Source organism: Doryrhamphus excisus, chromosome 18 (genome assembly GCF_030265055.1).
Source record: "Doryrhamphus excisus isolate RoL2022-K1 chromosome 18, RoL_Dexc_1.0, whole genome shotgun sequence".
In the NCBI taxonomy this organism is placed as follows: Eukaryota; Metazoa; Chordata; class Actinopteri; order Syngnathiformes; family Syngnathidae; genus Doryrhamphus; species Doryrhamphus excisus.
The window spans coordinates 13,743,025-13,758,955 of record NC_080483.1 but is presented as its reverse complement, the minus strand read 5'-3'; the positions used below and the strand labels follow the sequence as shown (position 1 = coordinate 13,758,955).

General features: G+C 40.8%; 1 protein-coding gene across 2 annotated transcripts in view; it reads left to right on the top strand.

Annotated features, from left to right (window-relative positions):
* Positions 1-15,931, top strand: part of arhgef10la (Rho guanine nucleotide exchange factor (GEF) 10-like a) — a 122,760-nt gene that overhangs the window by 22,520 nt on the left and 84,309 nt on the right. Inside the window, exons 6-13 of one of the 2 annotated variants that reach the window (XM_058054589.1) lie at positions 2,105-2,182; positions 2,273-2,400; positions 4,492-4,587; positions 6,668-6,776; positions 8,223-8,323; positions 8,462-8,539; positions 12,940-13,119; positions 15,425-15,541. In XM_058054589.1, the coding sequence (XP_057910572.1) occupies positions 2,105-2,182; positions 2,273-2,400; positions 4,492-4,587; positions 6,668-6,776; positions 8,223-8,323; positions 8,462-8,539; positions 12,940-13,119; positions 15,425-15,541 (887 nt within the window). The remainder of the gene's footprint in view (positions 1-2,104; positions 2,183-2,272; positions 2,401-4,491; positions 4,588-6,667; positions 6,777-8,222; positions 8,324-8,461; positions 8,540-12,939; positions 13,120-15,424; positions 15,542-15,931) is intronic. The other variant, XM_058054590.1, reaches the window with a different exon arrangement.

The following is a 15,931-nucleotide window of genomic DNA, read 5'->3' as shown; positions in this document are numbered from 1 at the left end:
CCCCCTGCCTTTCCATATAATGATGCATTTCCTGCTGGTAGAAGCAGTGGAACATTGTCATGGTGTGACAATGACTTGTTTTGATGTTTATTTCCAACATTTACAAAGTAGGACAGGATGGCCGCCTTCCCTCCAGCGCCACTGCGAGCGCATCGGAGCGTCATTGTGTGTCGTGTGTCTTCACACAGCCAGTAACTGCTGCTTTGAAGAGGATTTCCCAAGATGCTTTGCAGATATACTGATAGCCCAAATCCAGTTGTTTTCCTCGGAATACACAGACACAGGAAAAAGAGAGAGACACATTTGTGTAGCTAATCCTCTTTTGTGGAAAAACACTAATTTTTTTTCGCATTCATCTCCTGGACGGCGGTAGGAGGTGAATTATTTTGTTTTTTTTTTTGTTGAATAATCCCTGACAGAATACTCGTTTCTAATCAGATTAATTGAAAAACAGTGAAAACTGCTGTTTGGGGTTTAGCAGACAAACAGCAGTTTAAAGCCAAATCAATAAAGCTTACTAAAAGCTAAATTGGGCTCCTTTAGTGACAGATGCAGGGGTAATAAGAGGCCATGCAGAGTGTGACGAGATGGAAACAGTCACGTCGCTTCACAATCTGGGCATGTTTGTGAAAGGGAATTTTATACCCGAACAAGCTGATTATATTCTAAGTATCATCACAACATGCAGAGATCTAGAAGTACTAGTTTATTCTCATATTTACTGCAGGAAATGAGTTTCCCTGTACAGTGAAGGTCTTGATTTGCTTTCCACAGTGAATTCCACAGTAACACAATTTTAGCCGTACATGGCAAGACTAAAAGTTCACATTGAGTTTCACATTGGTTGCAGCCAAGAAGTGTACACCACTGAGACTCGACACTGCAATATCGACAGAATCCTTAACCTTCGTCTTGTGTTAGGGTCGGCACCGACCCGTTTTACATTTTAATGCATAAAAAGAATCACATAACAAATGTTTATTGCATCAAGGCTTTTTTGACTTTGTCAGGAAACTCTATTTCAACAAAATAAAACCATTCATTCATTCATTCTTTTTCTACCGCTTTTCCTCACAAGGTGAGGGTGCTGGAGCCTATCCCAGCTGTCTTCGGGCGAGAGGCGGGGTACACCCTGGACTGGTGGCCAGCCAATCACATGCGTGGGTTTTCTCCGGGTACTCCGGTTTCCTCCCACATTCCAAAAAAAAACATGCTAGGTTAATTAGCGACTCCAAATTGTCCATAGGTATGAATGTGAGTGTGAATGGTTGTTTGTCTATATGTGCCCTGTGATTGGCTGGCCACCAGTCCAGGGTGTAAAAGACAGTTGGGATAGGCTCCAGCATGTCCAACATGATAGAGTGAAAAGAAGTTCTCCTATTGCGTGTGGAAGTGGTACGTTTTTGGCTTCTTTGTTTTGTCTTTGGGCTGCACGGTGGTCAAGTGGTTAGCGTGCAGGCCTCACAGCTAGGAGACCCGAGTTCAATTTCACCCTTGGCTATTTCTGTGTGGAGTTTGCATGTTCTCCCCATGCATGCGTGGGTTCTCTCTGGTTGATCACAGCTGGGATAGGCTCCAGCACCCCCCGCGACCCTCGGTGAGGAAAAGCGGCAGAAAATGAATGAATGAATGAATGATTTAAGAGATATGTTCTATAGCCCTCAGTAATAGCCAGGTAAGAACCTTCAATTTATTAATATGAATCTTTTGAAGTTAATTTTTACCATTTTTGGAAATTAAAATTGAGGGGTATAGTGACAAAAAAAGGCCTACATGCCCACACTAAAAGTATTAAAACCAATATTTTCATAGATGAGGAAGCCTAAGAAGGTAACCAAGACATGAGAAGCAAATTTGATGGTAACTTATTGTTTTTAGTGTATTTTATAGCTGATTTAATACATGGGTCAAAACCGACCTGGTAACATAAGAGATGATACCAGAAAGCTAACACAAGAGGAAGGTCAATGATTGGTCAGCCAAATGTGACAAGCCAGATTATAGATCATTAGTTGGTGATAATGTGTAGGTTTTAGGAAGTGGACACAATTAGATTTTAATCATTTCTGTTGCATCTTTCCACCATCATCACTTGATGTTGAAGACAACTCCCGAGCCGAAGATTCCTCAGAGGTAGTCTACGATGACGTCCCCTGTGAGGAGCCCCTCTCCCCTGATGAAGGTGTGTGGAATACAAAACACACAGTAGTATATACATAGTATGTGTGACGTTCATTTGTTTATATTTGGTGTGTTTATGTATGTCGAGCAGATACGCTCTACGAGGACGTCCAGAGGGACTGCGGACCTCATGTTGCGGGCAACGGGTGGAGCTCCAGCGAGTTCGAGAGCTATGACGAGCAATCGGATGGCGAGAGCAAAGCGCCAACACGCAGCAAGGTAGGAGCTCCGCCAAGGAGGCCATGTTGCTATTGGTCCAGTTGTTTGGGTGGAACTTCCTATGTGAAGCATTTGATATACAGATTTGTTATATAAAATTAGACTCTTCATTGAAATTCTTGATGATTTTAAAGATCAGTAAATTATTTTTACACTGGTATGACAGTTAAGAATAAATGGTACGAAACGTACAAAAACCCAAGTAATATTTCCCCATAGAAAATGTACTTCCTGTACATTATGGCGTGGTTGAATGCAATCGTGTTTATCACTTTTTTTTAAATCAAATTGCTTACATTCTGCAGCTTTCTTTGACCCCATTGTGGGTGATGCAGCAGTCTCATTCAATTAAAAATACCCGGACCGTGAGTCAGCAAAGCGTAGGGTGCAAATTCACGGCACCGATACAATGCAGGGCTAACTGGCTGTTTGAAATTATTCATTCATTCATTCATTTTTCGACCGCTTATCCTCGTGCTGGAGCCTATCCCATCTGTCTTCGGGCGAGAGGCGGGGTACACACCCTGTACTGGTGGCCAGCCAATCACAGGGCACATATAGACAAACAACCATTCACACTCACATTCATACCTATGGACAATTTGGAGTCGCTAATTAACCTAGCATGTTTTTGGAATGTGGGAGGAAACCGGAGTACCCGGAGAAAACCCACGCATGCACGGGGGAGAACATGCAAAATCCACACTGAGATGGCAGAGGGTGGAATTGAACTCTGTTCTCCTAGCTGTGAGGTCTGCAAGCTCACCACTCGACCGCCGTGCAGCCTGTACGAAATTATATACTATGAAAATTCATTCATTCATTCATTTTCTACCACTTTTTCCTCACGAGGGTCGTGGGGGTGCTGGAGCCTATCCCAGCTGTCTTCGGGCGAGAGGCGGGGTACACACCCTGTACTGGTGGCCAGCCAATCACAGGGCACATATAGACAAACAACCATTCACACTCACATTCATACCTATGGACAATTTGGAGTCGCTAATTAACCTAGCATGTTTTTGGAATGTGGAAGGAAACCATAGTACCCGGAGAAAACCCACACATGCACGGGGAGAACATGCACACTAACCACTCGTCCACCGTGCAGCCTGTACAAAATTATATATATGAAATTTTTTTTCAAAATCGACCAGAATCCTTGGAATTGTGGATTGTGTTCCACATCAGAGGTTTCACTCTGTCACTGTAACCCTTTTTGATGGGAAAATATTAATCTGAATATTTCAGAGTGATGCATAATGGCTTGTGCAGAAATTGTTTATTGTCAAAAATGGAGAGCGCTACTTAGCTGCAAAATCCACTGCAACTAATGTTATAGTATATCTTGTCCACATGATGGCGCTGTGGACACACTCCTGTCGGGCTGCAGTGTCATTGCCTGCATGCATGCACACTACTTGAGGCCATACAAATATGAAAGTCTTATGCTGAGCTGGATCTTTAACGTATGGCTTAATAGCCATCTTTTACACGTTTGCGCGTGTTCGATGTGCTTTGTTGTTCAAAAGGGAAGCTCAAATCGATGGAAAACAAACAAAGAGGGAAACAAAAGGGTGATGTATGAGGTGCTCAGGTAATTACAGCTTGCAGGGGAGGGGTGTGAAAATTCCCCCTGCAGTTTCCCCAGTGCCGCCGTCTCGAGCCACTAAACAAAAAGAAGAATTTAAGCAGCATCGGTGAAGTGATTACCGAGGAAACCTTAACTATTTTTTGTGTGCAGCCTTACTTCCCAAACACATTGCTTTTAATTAGTTTCACCCAATTAACTTTTTTTTTTCTTTGCCAGCCGTACCTGTGCTTTCACTACTCAAATCGCAAGTTTGCTTTATTTGTAACCTTTGTTTGACCGCCAGCCGGCCTCATAAATCAAAACACCCGAACAAAAAAAAAAAACGCTTGATGCTTTCACTTTGTGTGCGCTTGTGATTATTTCCCCGCGTCTAGCTTCCTGTTTGTGCTTGCTTTGATCATTTGTCCTCCACCCCGTTTTCCCTTCCTTTTCCCATCTTTCCTTTCACCTCCTGTGGCTTAATGCTGGCTCCGCCCCCCCACCTCCTCCATTACCTGTAGCTCTCTCCTGAAGTGCGGCGGCTGAGAGAACGCTGCGCCAAGACCAAACGTGAACTGGCCATGAAGCTGTCTGGGAAGCACAACTATGATGTCAAGGTATCTGACGGGAAGAACAAAATATATTTTAAAATGTTTAAAATTCCCAACATCAATCCGGAAAGTGTTTGTAATGACGCTCAGCTGACTCTTATAATCGTCATCCTTTCCAACTTCAGCTTCATCCTTTTCTTGTGTAATATTAAGACCTTAACAATCCAATTTGCATATTTAAAGGTACACTCTCTTTGACTCCTTACCAATAGGGGGCAGTGTGCTTTGAATGCTAACTTCCTCAGCATGACCTATACCAGGGGTCTCAAACTCAATTTACCTGGGGGTCACTGGAGCTAGGGTCTGGGCAAGGCTGGGCCGCATCAGGTTTCCCCCCCCCCAAAAAAACGCATTTATTAAAAACAGAAAAATATACAAATTTTTCAGTGCTTTGGTTCCGATTTTCTACAATAAAAGCTCTGATAAAACATTCCACTGTTCTCAAATATCTGAATTTTTTTTTCTACACAAAATAAGATGAAAAATAAATAAACAAATCAAGAATAAAGAAAATCAATCAATCAGTAATAAATAAATATAATAATAATAATAATAAAACGGCAAATAATAAAAACTTAAGAAACCACATATAGTTGGTGGGTAGACAAATTATTTTTTTCAGATTAAAATGAACAAAGCATTATTAGAGCCCTGTAGACATGACAAAACACGACTATAGTCACATTTATACTCTTTTTATTTACAACATATTGCGCAACTGCAGGGTCTTGAGACACATGCTAACTCGCAAACTAGAGAGCTAGCGACCTAAACGGTAGCCTTCAAGTTATTTCCTTTAAACTTAAATAGCCAAAAACTTACCACTTCCACACGGATAGGGAGGATAAGTATTAACAGTTATTTAACCTTTAACATGAACATTAATCAAACGTAATAATTTTTTCTGGGTTCATGATACCATACAGCAATCATATCAAACTTGCGCGGGCCGCACTAACATTAAACTTTCATATCAAGGCGGGGGCCTCAAACCCGTGTCCTGTGGGCCACATTTGGCCCGCGGGCCGCGTGTTTGAGCCCCCTGACTTATACCCTTTTTTGAGACAAGATAAAAGCATTAATGTAGTATAATGAGATTTTTACCCTCCATATATAGTCCCCATTTGAAGTATTTGATGAAGCCAGTGCTTCAACGTTCATCCAAACCATAAGGAGGCAGAATACTGTGAAAAAGTGGGTGCTCACTTGAGTGCACACCGCTGTATACTTCAATATTTCACTGTGACCTCTGAAGTGAGAGGTCCGTTAAAAGCCAAGTATTTTTTTTTTAATAAACCATGGACAAGTTCAAAGTATACACACGACTAAATACTAGGAGACCTTATATACTGTAAGTACTCTATATTTTTATGTAGTCATTTTTTACCTAGCATGTTTTTGGAATGTGGGAGGAAACCGGAAGAGAACATGCAAACTCCACGCAGAGATGGCCGAGAGTGGAATTGAACTCAGGTCTCCTAGCTGCAAGGTCTGCTCGCTAAACACTCATCCACCGTACAGCCCTGTAAATTTTTCCAAGCTTGTAAAACGTCCTTACCATGATCTCACACTCAGTGACCGAGGGATTAGCATAATCTGTGCTAATTTGTTCCATGTTGTACCTTTAAATATGGACGGCTATGAATGTATGGTACTGATAAATGGCTTTTTTTTGCATGTTTAATTCCCCAACAGTACAATGAATGACCTACTTTCTATCTAAAAATACGCTGATTATGTGATAGGAGTCTGGGTGTATTCTGGGCCCGTGGAGTCTGGTTGCCACGCTCAGGGGTGGATTTTGAGGAGCGCAGAATCCCCTCACAGTGAGCAATGTGGCTGCGTTACTAACATGGCTCTCCCCACGTCGCCATCAACGCTCCATGACTCGTTCATTGGTCTGATTAGCGGCTGCATGGCCACTCGCTGGGAGTCGCAGATGGCAGGATTCCCACTGAGTTCACTTCTGGTTGCTTCCTTTTCGGAGGAGGGCCATACGCTATCATGCCTTCACTACATGGCGCCTCCCTTGTGTGCTGACGTCCCCCCTCCCTCCTATTTGTGTGCTCCCCCTCCTACCAACCAGGTGCAGCAGCTAATGAAGGCGGCGAGAAGCGGAACCAAGGATGGGCTGGAAAAGACCAGAATAGCCGTCATGCGTAAAGTTTCCTTCCTTCACCGGAAAGACACCATCGGTAATGTAGTGACTTGACATGTTTTTCATGACCTGTGTACGCCGACGTCAATGTCAACGTCAACATTTCCCTTCCGGGTAGAGCTGAGAGTGTCAGTGTTTCTTGATCCAAATCTAATTGGAGGACAAATCCAATTCCATTTTATTTATTTATACAGCAACAAGTTATCTCAAAGCACTTTTCATGTGGAGCATGTTGTGCAAAAACCTCGAACAAAGGCTGCAAAGAGGACGACTAAAAGTGTATGGTTTGTAAACAGCCACAATGTATCCCATTAGGCATGTTGTATTTATCATCCATTCCAATGCAAGTTTTTTTTTTTTTACTCCATGTGGAGATCTCATATATGAATAAAAACACACACATTCCGAATAGAGTGAAGCATCCAAGGTCAAACACAGTCTGTTCTGTGATGCTAATTTTCCCGTAGGAAACATTGTCAAGTGAATTTATTCATTTCTGGCTCAAACAGGCGCTATTATAATAGTGTACAGGCAATAGTTAAAGTAAAGCTGTAAGTTAATTAATTGATGAATCGATGATTAATCGACTATCTAATTAATTGGCAACTATTTTTGTGTTTGATTAATCTTTTTTTAATCTAAAAATCTATCTATGTCTATAATCCTCTGATTTCAGCCTCTCAAATGTTTTTTATTTATTTCCGAGTCATCCATCAAAGCAAACCAATTATCTTAAATAATCCATTAATTATTTTTCTATCGCTTGTCCTCACGAGGGTCGCGGAAGGTGCTGGAGCCTATCCCAGCTGTCTTCGATCGCCAGCCAATCACAGGGCACATATAGACAAACAACCATTCACACTCACATTCATACCTATGGACAATTTGGAGTCGCCAATTAACCTAGCATGTTTTTGGAATGTGGGAGGAAACCGGAGTACCCGGAGAAAACCCACGCATGCATGGGGAGAACATGCAAACTCCACACAGAGATGGCCGAGGGTGGCGTAAATAATTATATAATTAATTAATTAAATCTTAAATTGTTAGTTGCTTGAAGACTGAACCTTTCTAACTAAATATGGATATATACGTATATAAGTTAACCACCTTACGGTATAACTAAAGTAAAGTATAATAGAGTCAAACTCTTCACTCCTAATCCAGACTTAATCCAGGTGTGTGATTCTGTGCCGTACTGAGCAGCCGCTTCCATGGTTGTCATCACACTTTCCCTTGACGCCATTACGCCTGCCATCCCCATTTAAAGCACAAAAATGATACGGCAAAGCACGCTTGCTGACTGATTCGGCACAAAAGTTTGCACTTTTTAAGGCGGATTTCTCGAGAAAATTAGGTCGTTTGCTATGTTCTGGATTTGATTAGATTGTGAAAGTGTAGAATTCGAAAGGCTTTATATACTTTAAACCTTTTATGCATGTCGTGAGATCTGATTCAAATCTTCTTGTGTCTTTGGGAATAGAAGAGGAGGACGACGCTGGGTACCTGGATGTGGCCATGTCAGATGTGAAGCACCCCCCCCCACAGCTGAGCGCCATGCCGGAGGGGCTGACCAGCCACCAGGTTGAGACTTTTATTACAGGAGACATGAGCCGAAGTCTGTGACAGAGAAATGATTTATTGTACAATCTGTGGGCTGTGTCTTACGCCGTGGTGCTATCATGTCCTCTTAGAGCGTCACTGGGTGCGTTGTCTTTGCAGGTTGTCAGGCGCCATATCCTGGGCTCCATCATCCAGAGCGAGCGCAGCTATCTGGACTCCCTTCGGAGGATCCTGCAGGTGAGCAGGGATTTTTTTTTAAAGCTGCGGTGGTGGGCTGCAAAGGGAGGGTGGACTGCGGCGTCTGTGTTGTGCCACTGAAGAGAGTCTTGAACTATCTACGTCAGGGGTCTCAAACTCAATTTACTTGAGGGCCACTGGAGCTCGGGTCTGGGTGAAACTGGGCCGCATCAGGTTTTCCAAAAAACCCCCAAAAAACGCATTTATTAAAAACAAAATTTAAAAAAAAACTTCGCTTTGGTTCCAATTTTCTACAAGAAAATCTCTGATAAAACATTCCACTGTTCTCAAATATATTACTTTTTATTTTTCTACACAAAATAAGATGAAAAATAAATAAACAAATCAAGAATAAAGAAAATCAATAAATCAGTAATAAATAAATAAATATAATAATAATAATAATAAAACGGCAAATAATAAAAACTTAAGAAACCACATATAGTTGGTGGGTAGACAAATTATTTTTTCCAGATTAAAATGAACAAAGCATTATTAGAGCCCTGTAGACATGACAAAACACGACTATAGTCACATTTATACTCTTTTTATTTACAACATATTGCGCAACTGCAGGGTCTTGAGACACATGCTAACTCGCAAACTAGAGAGCTAGCGACCTAAACGGTAGCCTCCAAGTTATTTCCTTTAAACTTAAATAGCCAAAAACTTACCACTTCCACATGGATAGGGAGGATAACTATTAACAGTTATTTAACCTTTAACATGAACATTAATCAAACGTAATAATTTTTTCTGGGTACATGATACCATACTACAATCATATCAAACTTGCGCGGGCTGCACTAACATTAAACTTTCATATCAAGACAGGGGCCTCAAACTAGTGTCCTGCGGGCCGCGTGTTTGAGACCCCTGATCTACATACATGTATAATTACAGTGATTATTATAAAAATCTTAACAATTACATTACCTTATTGTTACATTACCTTATCATAGTGCTTGGAGCTATATTGCTATTTTTAAAATATTGATATTTACTTATATATACATATTGTTGATATCGATACAGACTGGATTTGAGCTGTATCTTCATGTATCCTGCATGAAGGAGGGGCGGAGCAAAAAGCCCGGAGGCTCAGTTGAAGCCAACAGGCTGCAGTGGAAGAAGTCGGCTAGAAATAAGCAGTAACTCAGTAATATGGAGGGTACTTCGAATCCAGAGCATTAAAAACTTATTTTCACTACCCTAAAACTTGGCGCCCACCCCCCAATATGAGGAATGTGTGCGATATCTGCCGCGCTCCTGTTGCTTTACTCTTGAAAGGAAAGGCAACCTATCACATTGCAAATACAGTATATGGTCCCCTTTGCAACAGTGGGAAAAAGCGGCTTTAAACCTGCTAAAAACGATGGACTCGCAATGTCCAGTGATGTTTTGAAGTCACAATTATTTAGCTATCAACACACTGAGAGGAGTCATTAGGGTACTACACCCTCTGCTGGTACCAGTAGTGATATAATAACAGACACATGCAACAGAGCTACGATCGATCACTGTAATACACCACAAGGACGCAGAACACATTGCATATTCATACGCTGGGGGTGCTGGAGCCTATCCCAGCTGTCTTCGGGTGAGAGGCGGGGTACACCCTGGATTGGTCGCCAGCCAATCACAGGGCACATATAGACAAACAACCATTCACACTCACATTCATACCTATGGACAATTTGGAGTCGCTAATTAACCTAGCATGTTTTTGGAATGTGGGAGGAAACCGAAGTACCCGGAGAAAAACCCACGCATGCACGGGGAGAACATGCAAACTCCACACAGAGATGGCCGAGGGTGGAATCGAACCCTTGTCTCCTAGCTGTGAGGTCTGCGCGCTAACCACTCAATCACCGTGCCGCCCCTAAAATAGATCATTCATTCATTCATTCATTCATTTTCTACCGCTTTTCCTCACGAGGGTCGCGGGGGTGCTGGAGCCTATCCCAGCTGTCTTCGGGCGTAAGGCGGGGTACACCTATACTGGTCGCCAGCCAATCACAGGGCACATATAGACAAACAACCATTCACACTCACATTCATACCTATGGACAATTTGGAGTCGCTAATTAACCTAGCATGTTTTTGGAATGTGGGAGGAAACCGGAGTACCCGGAGAAAACCCACGCATGCACGGGGAGAACATGCAAACTCCACACAGAGATGGCCGAGGGTGGAATTGAACCCTTGTCTCCTAGCTGTGAGGTCTGCGCGCTAACCACTCTAAACCGCCCCTAAAATTGATCAATAGTCTGTTATTTTTCTGTCTATGAAAAGTTAGCCAGTGACAGATTTCTGACTGAATGCTCACACAGGACACAAACAAAACAACTCGATGAACACTTTTTGTGTGCATTTCAGTGGAAATACGTCTAATCGCATTGTCCAGCCGTGTGGTAAAAGCGGCGAGTCCACAGCCCCAATTAGACTTTGACAGCAATGACGTGAATGGCTCACACGCCGGGTTCTATTGTAGCAGATTTTTTAGTAAAGAAAATTATACATTTTGTCCAGGAAACATGCAGTAGTAAGACATGTGGCTGACAGGCATACTATTGTAGGTCTGCTTTCATTTTTACTGCGTGGACACCTTCACAAATCGAGCTTGATCAGGTGGTTTCAGACTTGTAATCGGACATTTTCTCCGGAAACGGATATGTTTATGTATATATCGGCACATATATATACACATACAGAGTGAGACCTCTTCACGCCACTCCATACCACACAGAAATAGCAACACGTATGGCCTGACATTTGCTGCAGTGTCACCAAAATAAGACAAGTTTACCCAAGCAACCCAGCCGCAGACATGTCAGCCCACCCTGCAGGACATTTTGAAGAGGAGAGAAAAAAATGCCCCTGTGACAGCGTAAAGGAGCAGGGCATCACAGTCAAGGTAGCACAAATGATAGCAATAAGCGACCTGCCGTTCGCCTTTGTTGAAAACCTGGGATTTGTTATGCTGATGGAGCACTTCGAACCCCGATATGACATGCCCTCTCGCCACTATTTCACAGAGAAAGCTCGGCCAGCGTTCATAAGAAGATACTGAGGCACTTTTATTTTCTTATTTGTTTACATGCCTGCTGGCTATTTTACGTTGGGGTACTGTTTGTTTTAATATTACATTTTTATTTAATATGACAGTTTTCCAAAGAATTTATTTTATTTATTACTTCATTGTTCAAGTGGTAAATGTTATAGTAAGGGGAATACAATGGAAAAATAAGGGACATCTGTTCTTCTTTATTTTTGTAATGTTTAATAAAAGTACTGTATCGGATCGTGACTCTGTGTTGGACCCGGGGGCAAAAATACCAGATAGGGACATCCCTAATAAAAACACAGCTCAATGCAAAATGCAGGTTTTTAATGAAACTTTTAATTTTTTTTTTTATCAAAATCAAAATTAAAAAAAAATTATTTACATTTTTTTTAATAATTTTAAAATTAAAAAAATAATAATTTTAAAATTTTAAAAATTAAATTTAAAATTATTATTAAAAAATTAAAAATGTATTAAAAATTATTTAAAAATCCATACTTACATGGCCTCTGTGTGGAAAAAGTGATAAAACATAACTCCACCTGAGTTGAATTTATTTAGCCACACCTGTTGTAAAAATCAAGAAATCACTTAAATAGGACCTGCCTGAAAAAGTGAAGTAGACCAAAAAATCTTCAAAAGCCAGCCATCATCCTGAGAGCTAAAGAAATTCAGGAACAAATGAGAAAGAAAGTAATTGAAATATGTCAGTCCGGAAAAGTCATTTCTAAAGCTTTGGGACTCCAGCAAATCACAGTGAGAGCCATTATTCACAAATGGCGAAAACATGGCACAGTGATGATGAACCTTCCTAGGAGTGTCCAGCCAACCAAAATGACCCTGGGAGAACAGCAACGACTCATCCAAGAGGTCACAAAGGACCCCACAGTATCCAAAGAACTGCAGGCCTCATTTGTCTCAGATACGCTCAAGACCTTGGGAAAATACCCTGTGGTCTGTCGAGACCAAGGTGGAAGGTGTGTGTCCCATGACATATGACGCATTTCAGAAAAATGAAATCATACCAACAATAAAATATGGTGGTTGTAGTGTGATGGTCTGGGGCTGTTTTGATGCTTCAGGACCTGGAAGACTTGCTGTGATAAACACCTGCGAGCCTCTCTTCTGGGCGTGGCTTCAGGGTGAGGTCCATGTCCGAGTTTTTTTTCATAGGGACTTTTGAATAACTCTTTGTCTGACCCGTTTGCTTTGGAAAACCCCTAAATATTCTAAATTTTATATTCTAATACCCTAAATAATCAGGCACCAGAATTCAATGACTCAGTATTTGCTGTTCAGATAATATCTGTTCAATTTCTGTCATACTCTCTAGGAATACCACAGACCGTTGCTGGAGGCCGATCCTCGCATCCTGAGTTCGCGGAAGATCCGGCTCATTTTCTACAGAATCCGGGAGATCACGCAGTGCCACTCCATGTTTCAGATTGCACTTGCGTCACGCGTGGCCGAATGGGACAATTGTGAGAAAATCGGGGACTTGTTCGTCGCTTCGGTGAGTGTGAATTTAAATTGCTTGCTTTTCTTTGGACATGTCTTTCATATGAAATGCTTAGTTAATGGAAGAATACATAAACAGTGAATTAGTGTATGTTGAATACAGGAAATTAATATACTGTATGGATGGGGGCTGCACGGTGGTCGAGTGTTAAGCGCGCAGATCTCACAGCTAGGAGACCCAAGTTCAATTCCGCCCTCGGCCATATCTGTGTGGAGTTTGCGACCCTCGTGACCATAAGTGTTACAAAAAAATTATTTACTTAAATCAAATAAAATTGATAAAAATTTTTGGTTAATGCATATCAATTGTAAAAATATGGATAATTTTTTTAATTTGAAAAATAATCAAAATCCCAACATTTTTACATGTATGTTTGTTGTAATTGGCGACCCGTCCCACTTTGTTCGATCCTTGAAACCACCATTATCTGTGTCCTAATTTCCTCCCACGCTGCACCACTATACTGAATGTTGACGTTTTTTTTTTCACCTCATATTTAGTCTCCAATGCTGATGCTATGTACTAATGCATAAAAGTTTTGTTGACATTACCGAGTGCTAACGTGCATATTTGTTGAGTTAATTCATGCTAGCACACTGCCTGTTTTCACATACATCAAACAGGAACGCTGTCTTCTCTCTGTATTCATGTTGTGTTTTTAATTTGGTGTTGTTACTTTTGCACAATACATTGTAAGTAAGATAAATTAGATCATTATATATTATCAACCCCCTACACGCCGCCCTATTCGCTGAGGATTTGTGGGAACACGAGCTAGTCCTTGGGTCAAAAAAAAAGGTTTCGGGGATATGTTTGTGTGCGTGTGTGCAGGTTTGAGTATTAAAATGATTCAGCAGGACTTTTTTCGGCGTGAAGCTCTTTTACAGGCTTACCCATTAGACCCACTCATTATTTGTCCATCAGCAGGGTGGGTTTGACCCGATAATTCTCTGCTGAGCATCACAGTGCCGCTTTATTGCTATCCTTAGACTGAGTGCCAAATGAGGCCTCGGTGGAAAAAGAAAGTGCTGGATAGAATTGACCTTTTTTTAAAAAAAAAAAAAAAGTGCATCCTGGAAGAAAGTGCCTGGAAAGCTCGATCAGGCGTTCATTTTGGTCAACCCAACACACACACACACTCAAGGCTGTCTGGAGTGGATTGAACTAGGGCAGCAACTAATTAGTATTTTAATAACCGATTAATGGGTGGATTTATTATTTTGATTAATCTATAAATAAGATTGCCTCTTAGCAGCGACCCCTTTAAGAATATATATAAACAAACTTTTTCCCTACCCTAAAATCTTAGCAAAGAGGTCAAGGAAGAGGAATTCAACCAACACTCTACAGCAAATCACTGGCATAGACTCCTACATTTGCATCACCAGTAAATAAATAAGAAATAACAAATAAATACTATTTAAATTATTTTTTCCTTTGGAAAAATGCATTGGCACATCTGCTCAGTGGCTGTACAGTAGCGTTTTCGTATCCTTGTTAAAACATATTGTTGCAGTTAGTGTTGGATGATATTTTTTATACACCTGTAAACAATGTAAACAAACCGAGTTGATGAATTAAATGCTGTGAAGAGAAGGAACGCTTGCTTGGGGAATTATTTGGTGATAAATGCTGGTGAAAGTTAGCTCTTACATAGTGTCAATGGAAGCTAGCAGGGGTTAGCTTAGTTTAGCACTCTAAAGTGGTTATGTGTGCGCGACTTGGGATCGATGGGTATATTTTCTCCATGTTGTGTTTTAAGGCTTTAATATAAGGAACGTTTTAGAAGATTCTGAGTGGAAAAAGAAAAAAAAAGAAGCACATTTATTTTGCAACGGAGCTCGTCATTTTTTGAAACATTAATACACATAATTACATGCCCGTGGTACATGGTTTTTGTTGACAAAATGAGCAAGAATCTTATGGCATGCATACAAATAATGCATAATTTGAAATTAAATGTCAAAATTGCAGTAAATGAGACCACAAATCAAATTATGTATTTCACATATAACTGTGTAATGAATATATACCACCATACGAGAAAATAACTAAAATATTCATAAAAGTCAGACATCTCAAGCATTGGTTGTATATTGCATATTTTAATATCATATTTAGTCGCTGTCTGCGACCCACCCAGAATGGCAGAATGGATGTGACCCACTTTTGGTTCCCAAACAACCAGTTGAGAACCAGTTTTCCAAAGTAGGAAACTTTAATGTTCATGTCACCGGTTATTTCCCCATCATATAGTATATTTATGCCGCAAATAAGATGCCCTTGGTTGTGTCTGCAGTTCTCCAAGTCCATGGTGCTGGATGTGTACAGCGACTACGTGAACAACTTCACCAACGCCATGGCTCTCATTAAAAAGGCCTGCCTATCCAAACCCGCCTTTCTGGAATTCCTAAAGGTGAGCTTCTGTTTTTAAGGCGCTTTCACAACTAAGGACTGCCCCGTTGGGTGTTATTATGTTGTTTGTCTTCCTTTGTAGTGTTGAGTTGATGGTGACTTCTCCCCTAAGCTTTAAAGGCTTTAATAATGCATACTTCTTAGCTTTCTAAGGAGACAAACTTATACTTCTAAAACTTAGCTTTTATACGCCTTATAGATGGCCTGCAGCTGTAAAAAAAAAAAGTGTCCTATTAGTTGTAGGCACCTTTTATAGTTTGGAAATATATGTCCTATGTCCTCAAACAAGGGCTGAAGTAGCATTACATTACATTACATTACATTACATTACATTACATTACATTATTATATTATATTATATTATATTATATTATATTATATTATATTATAT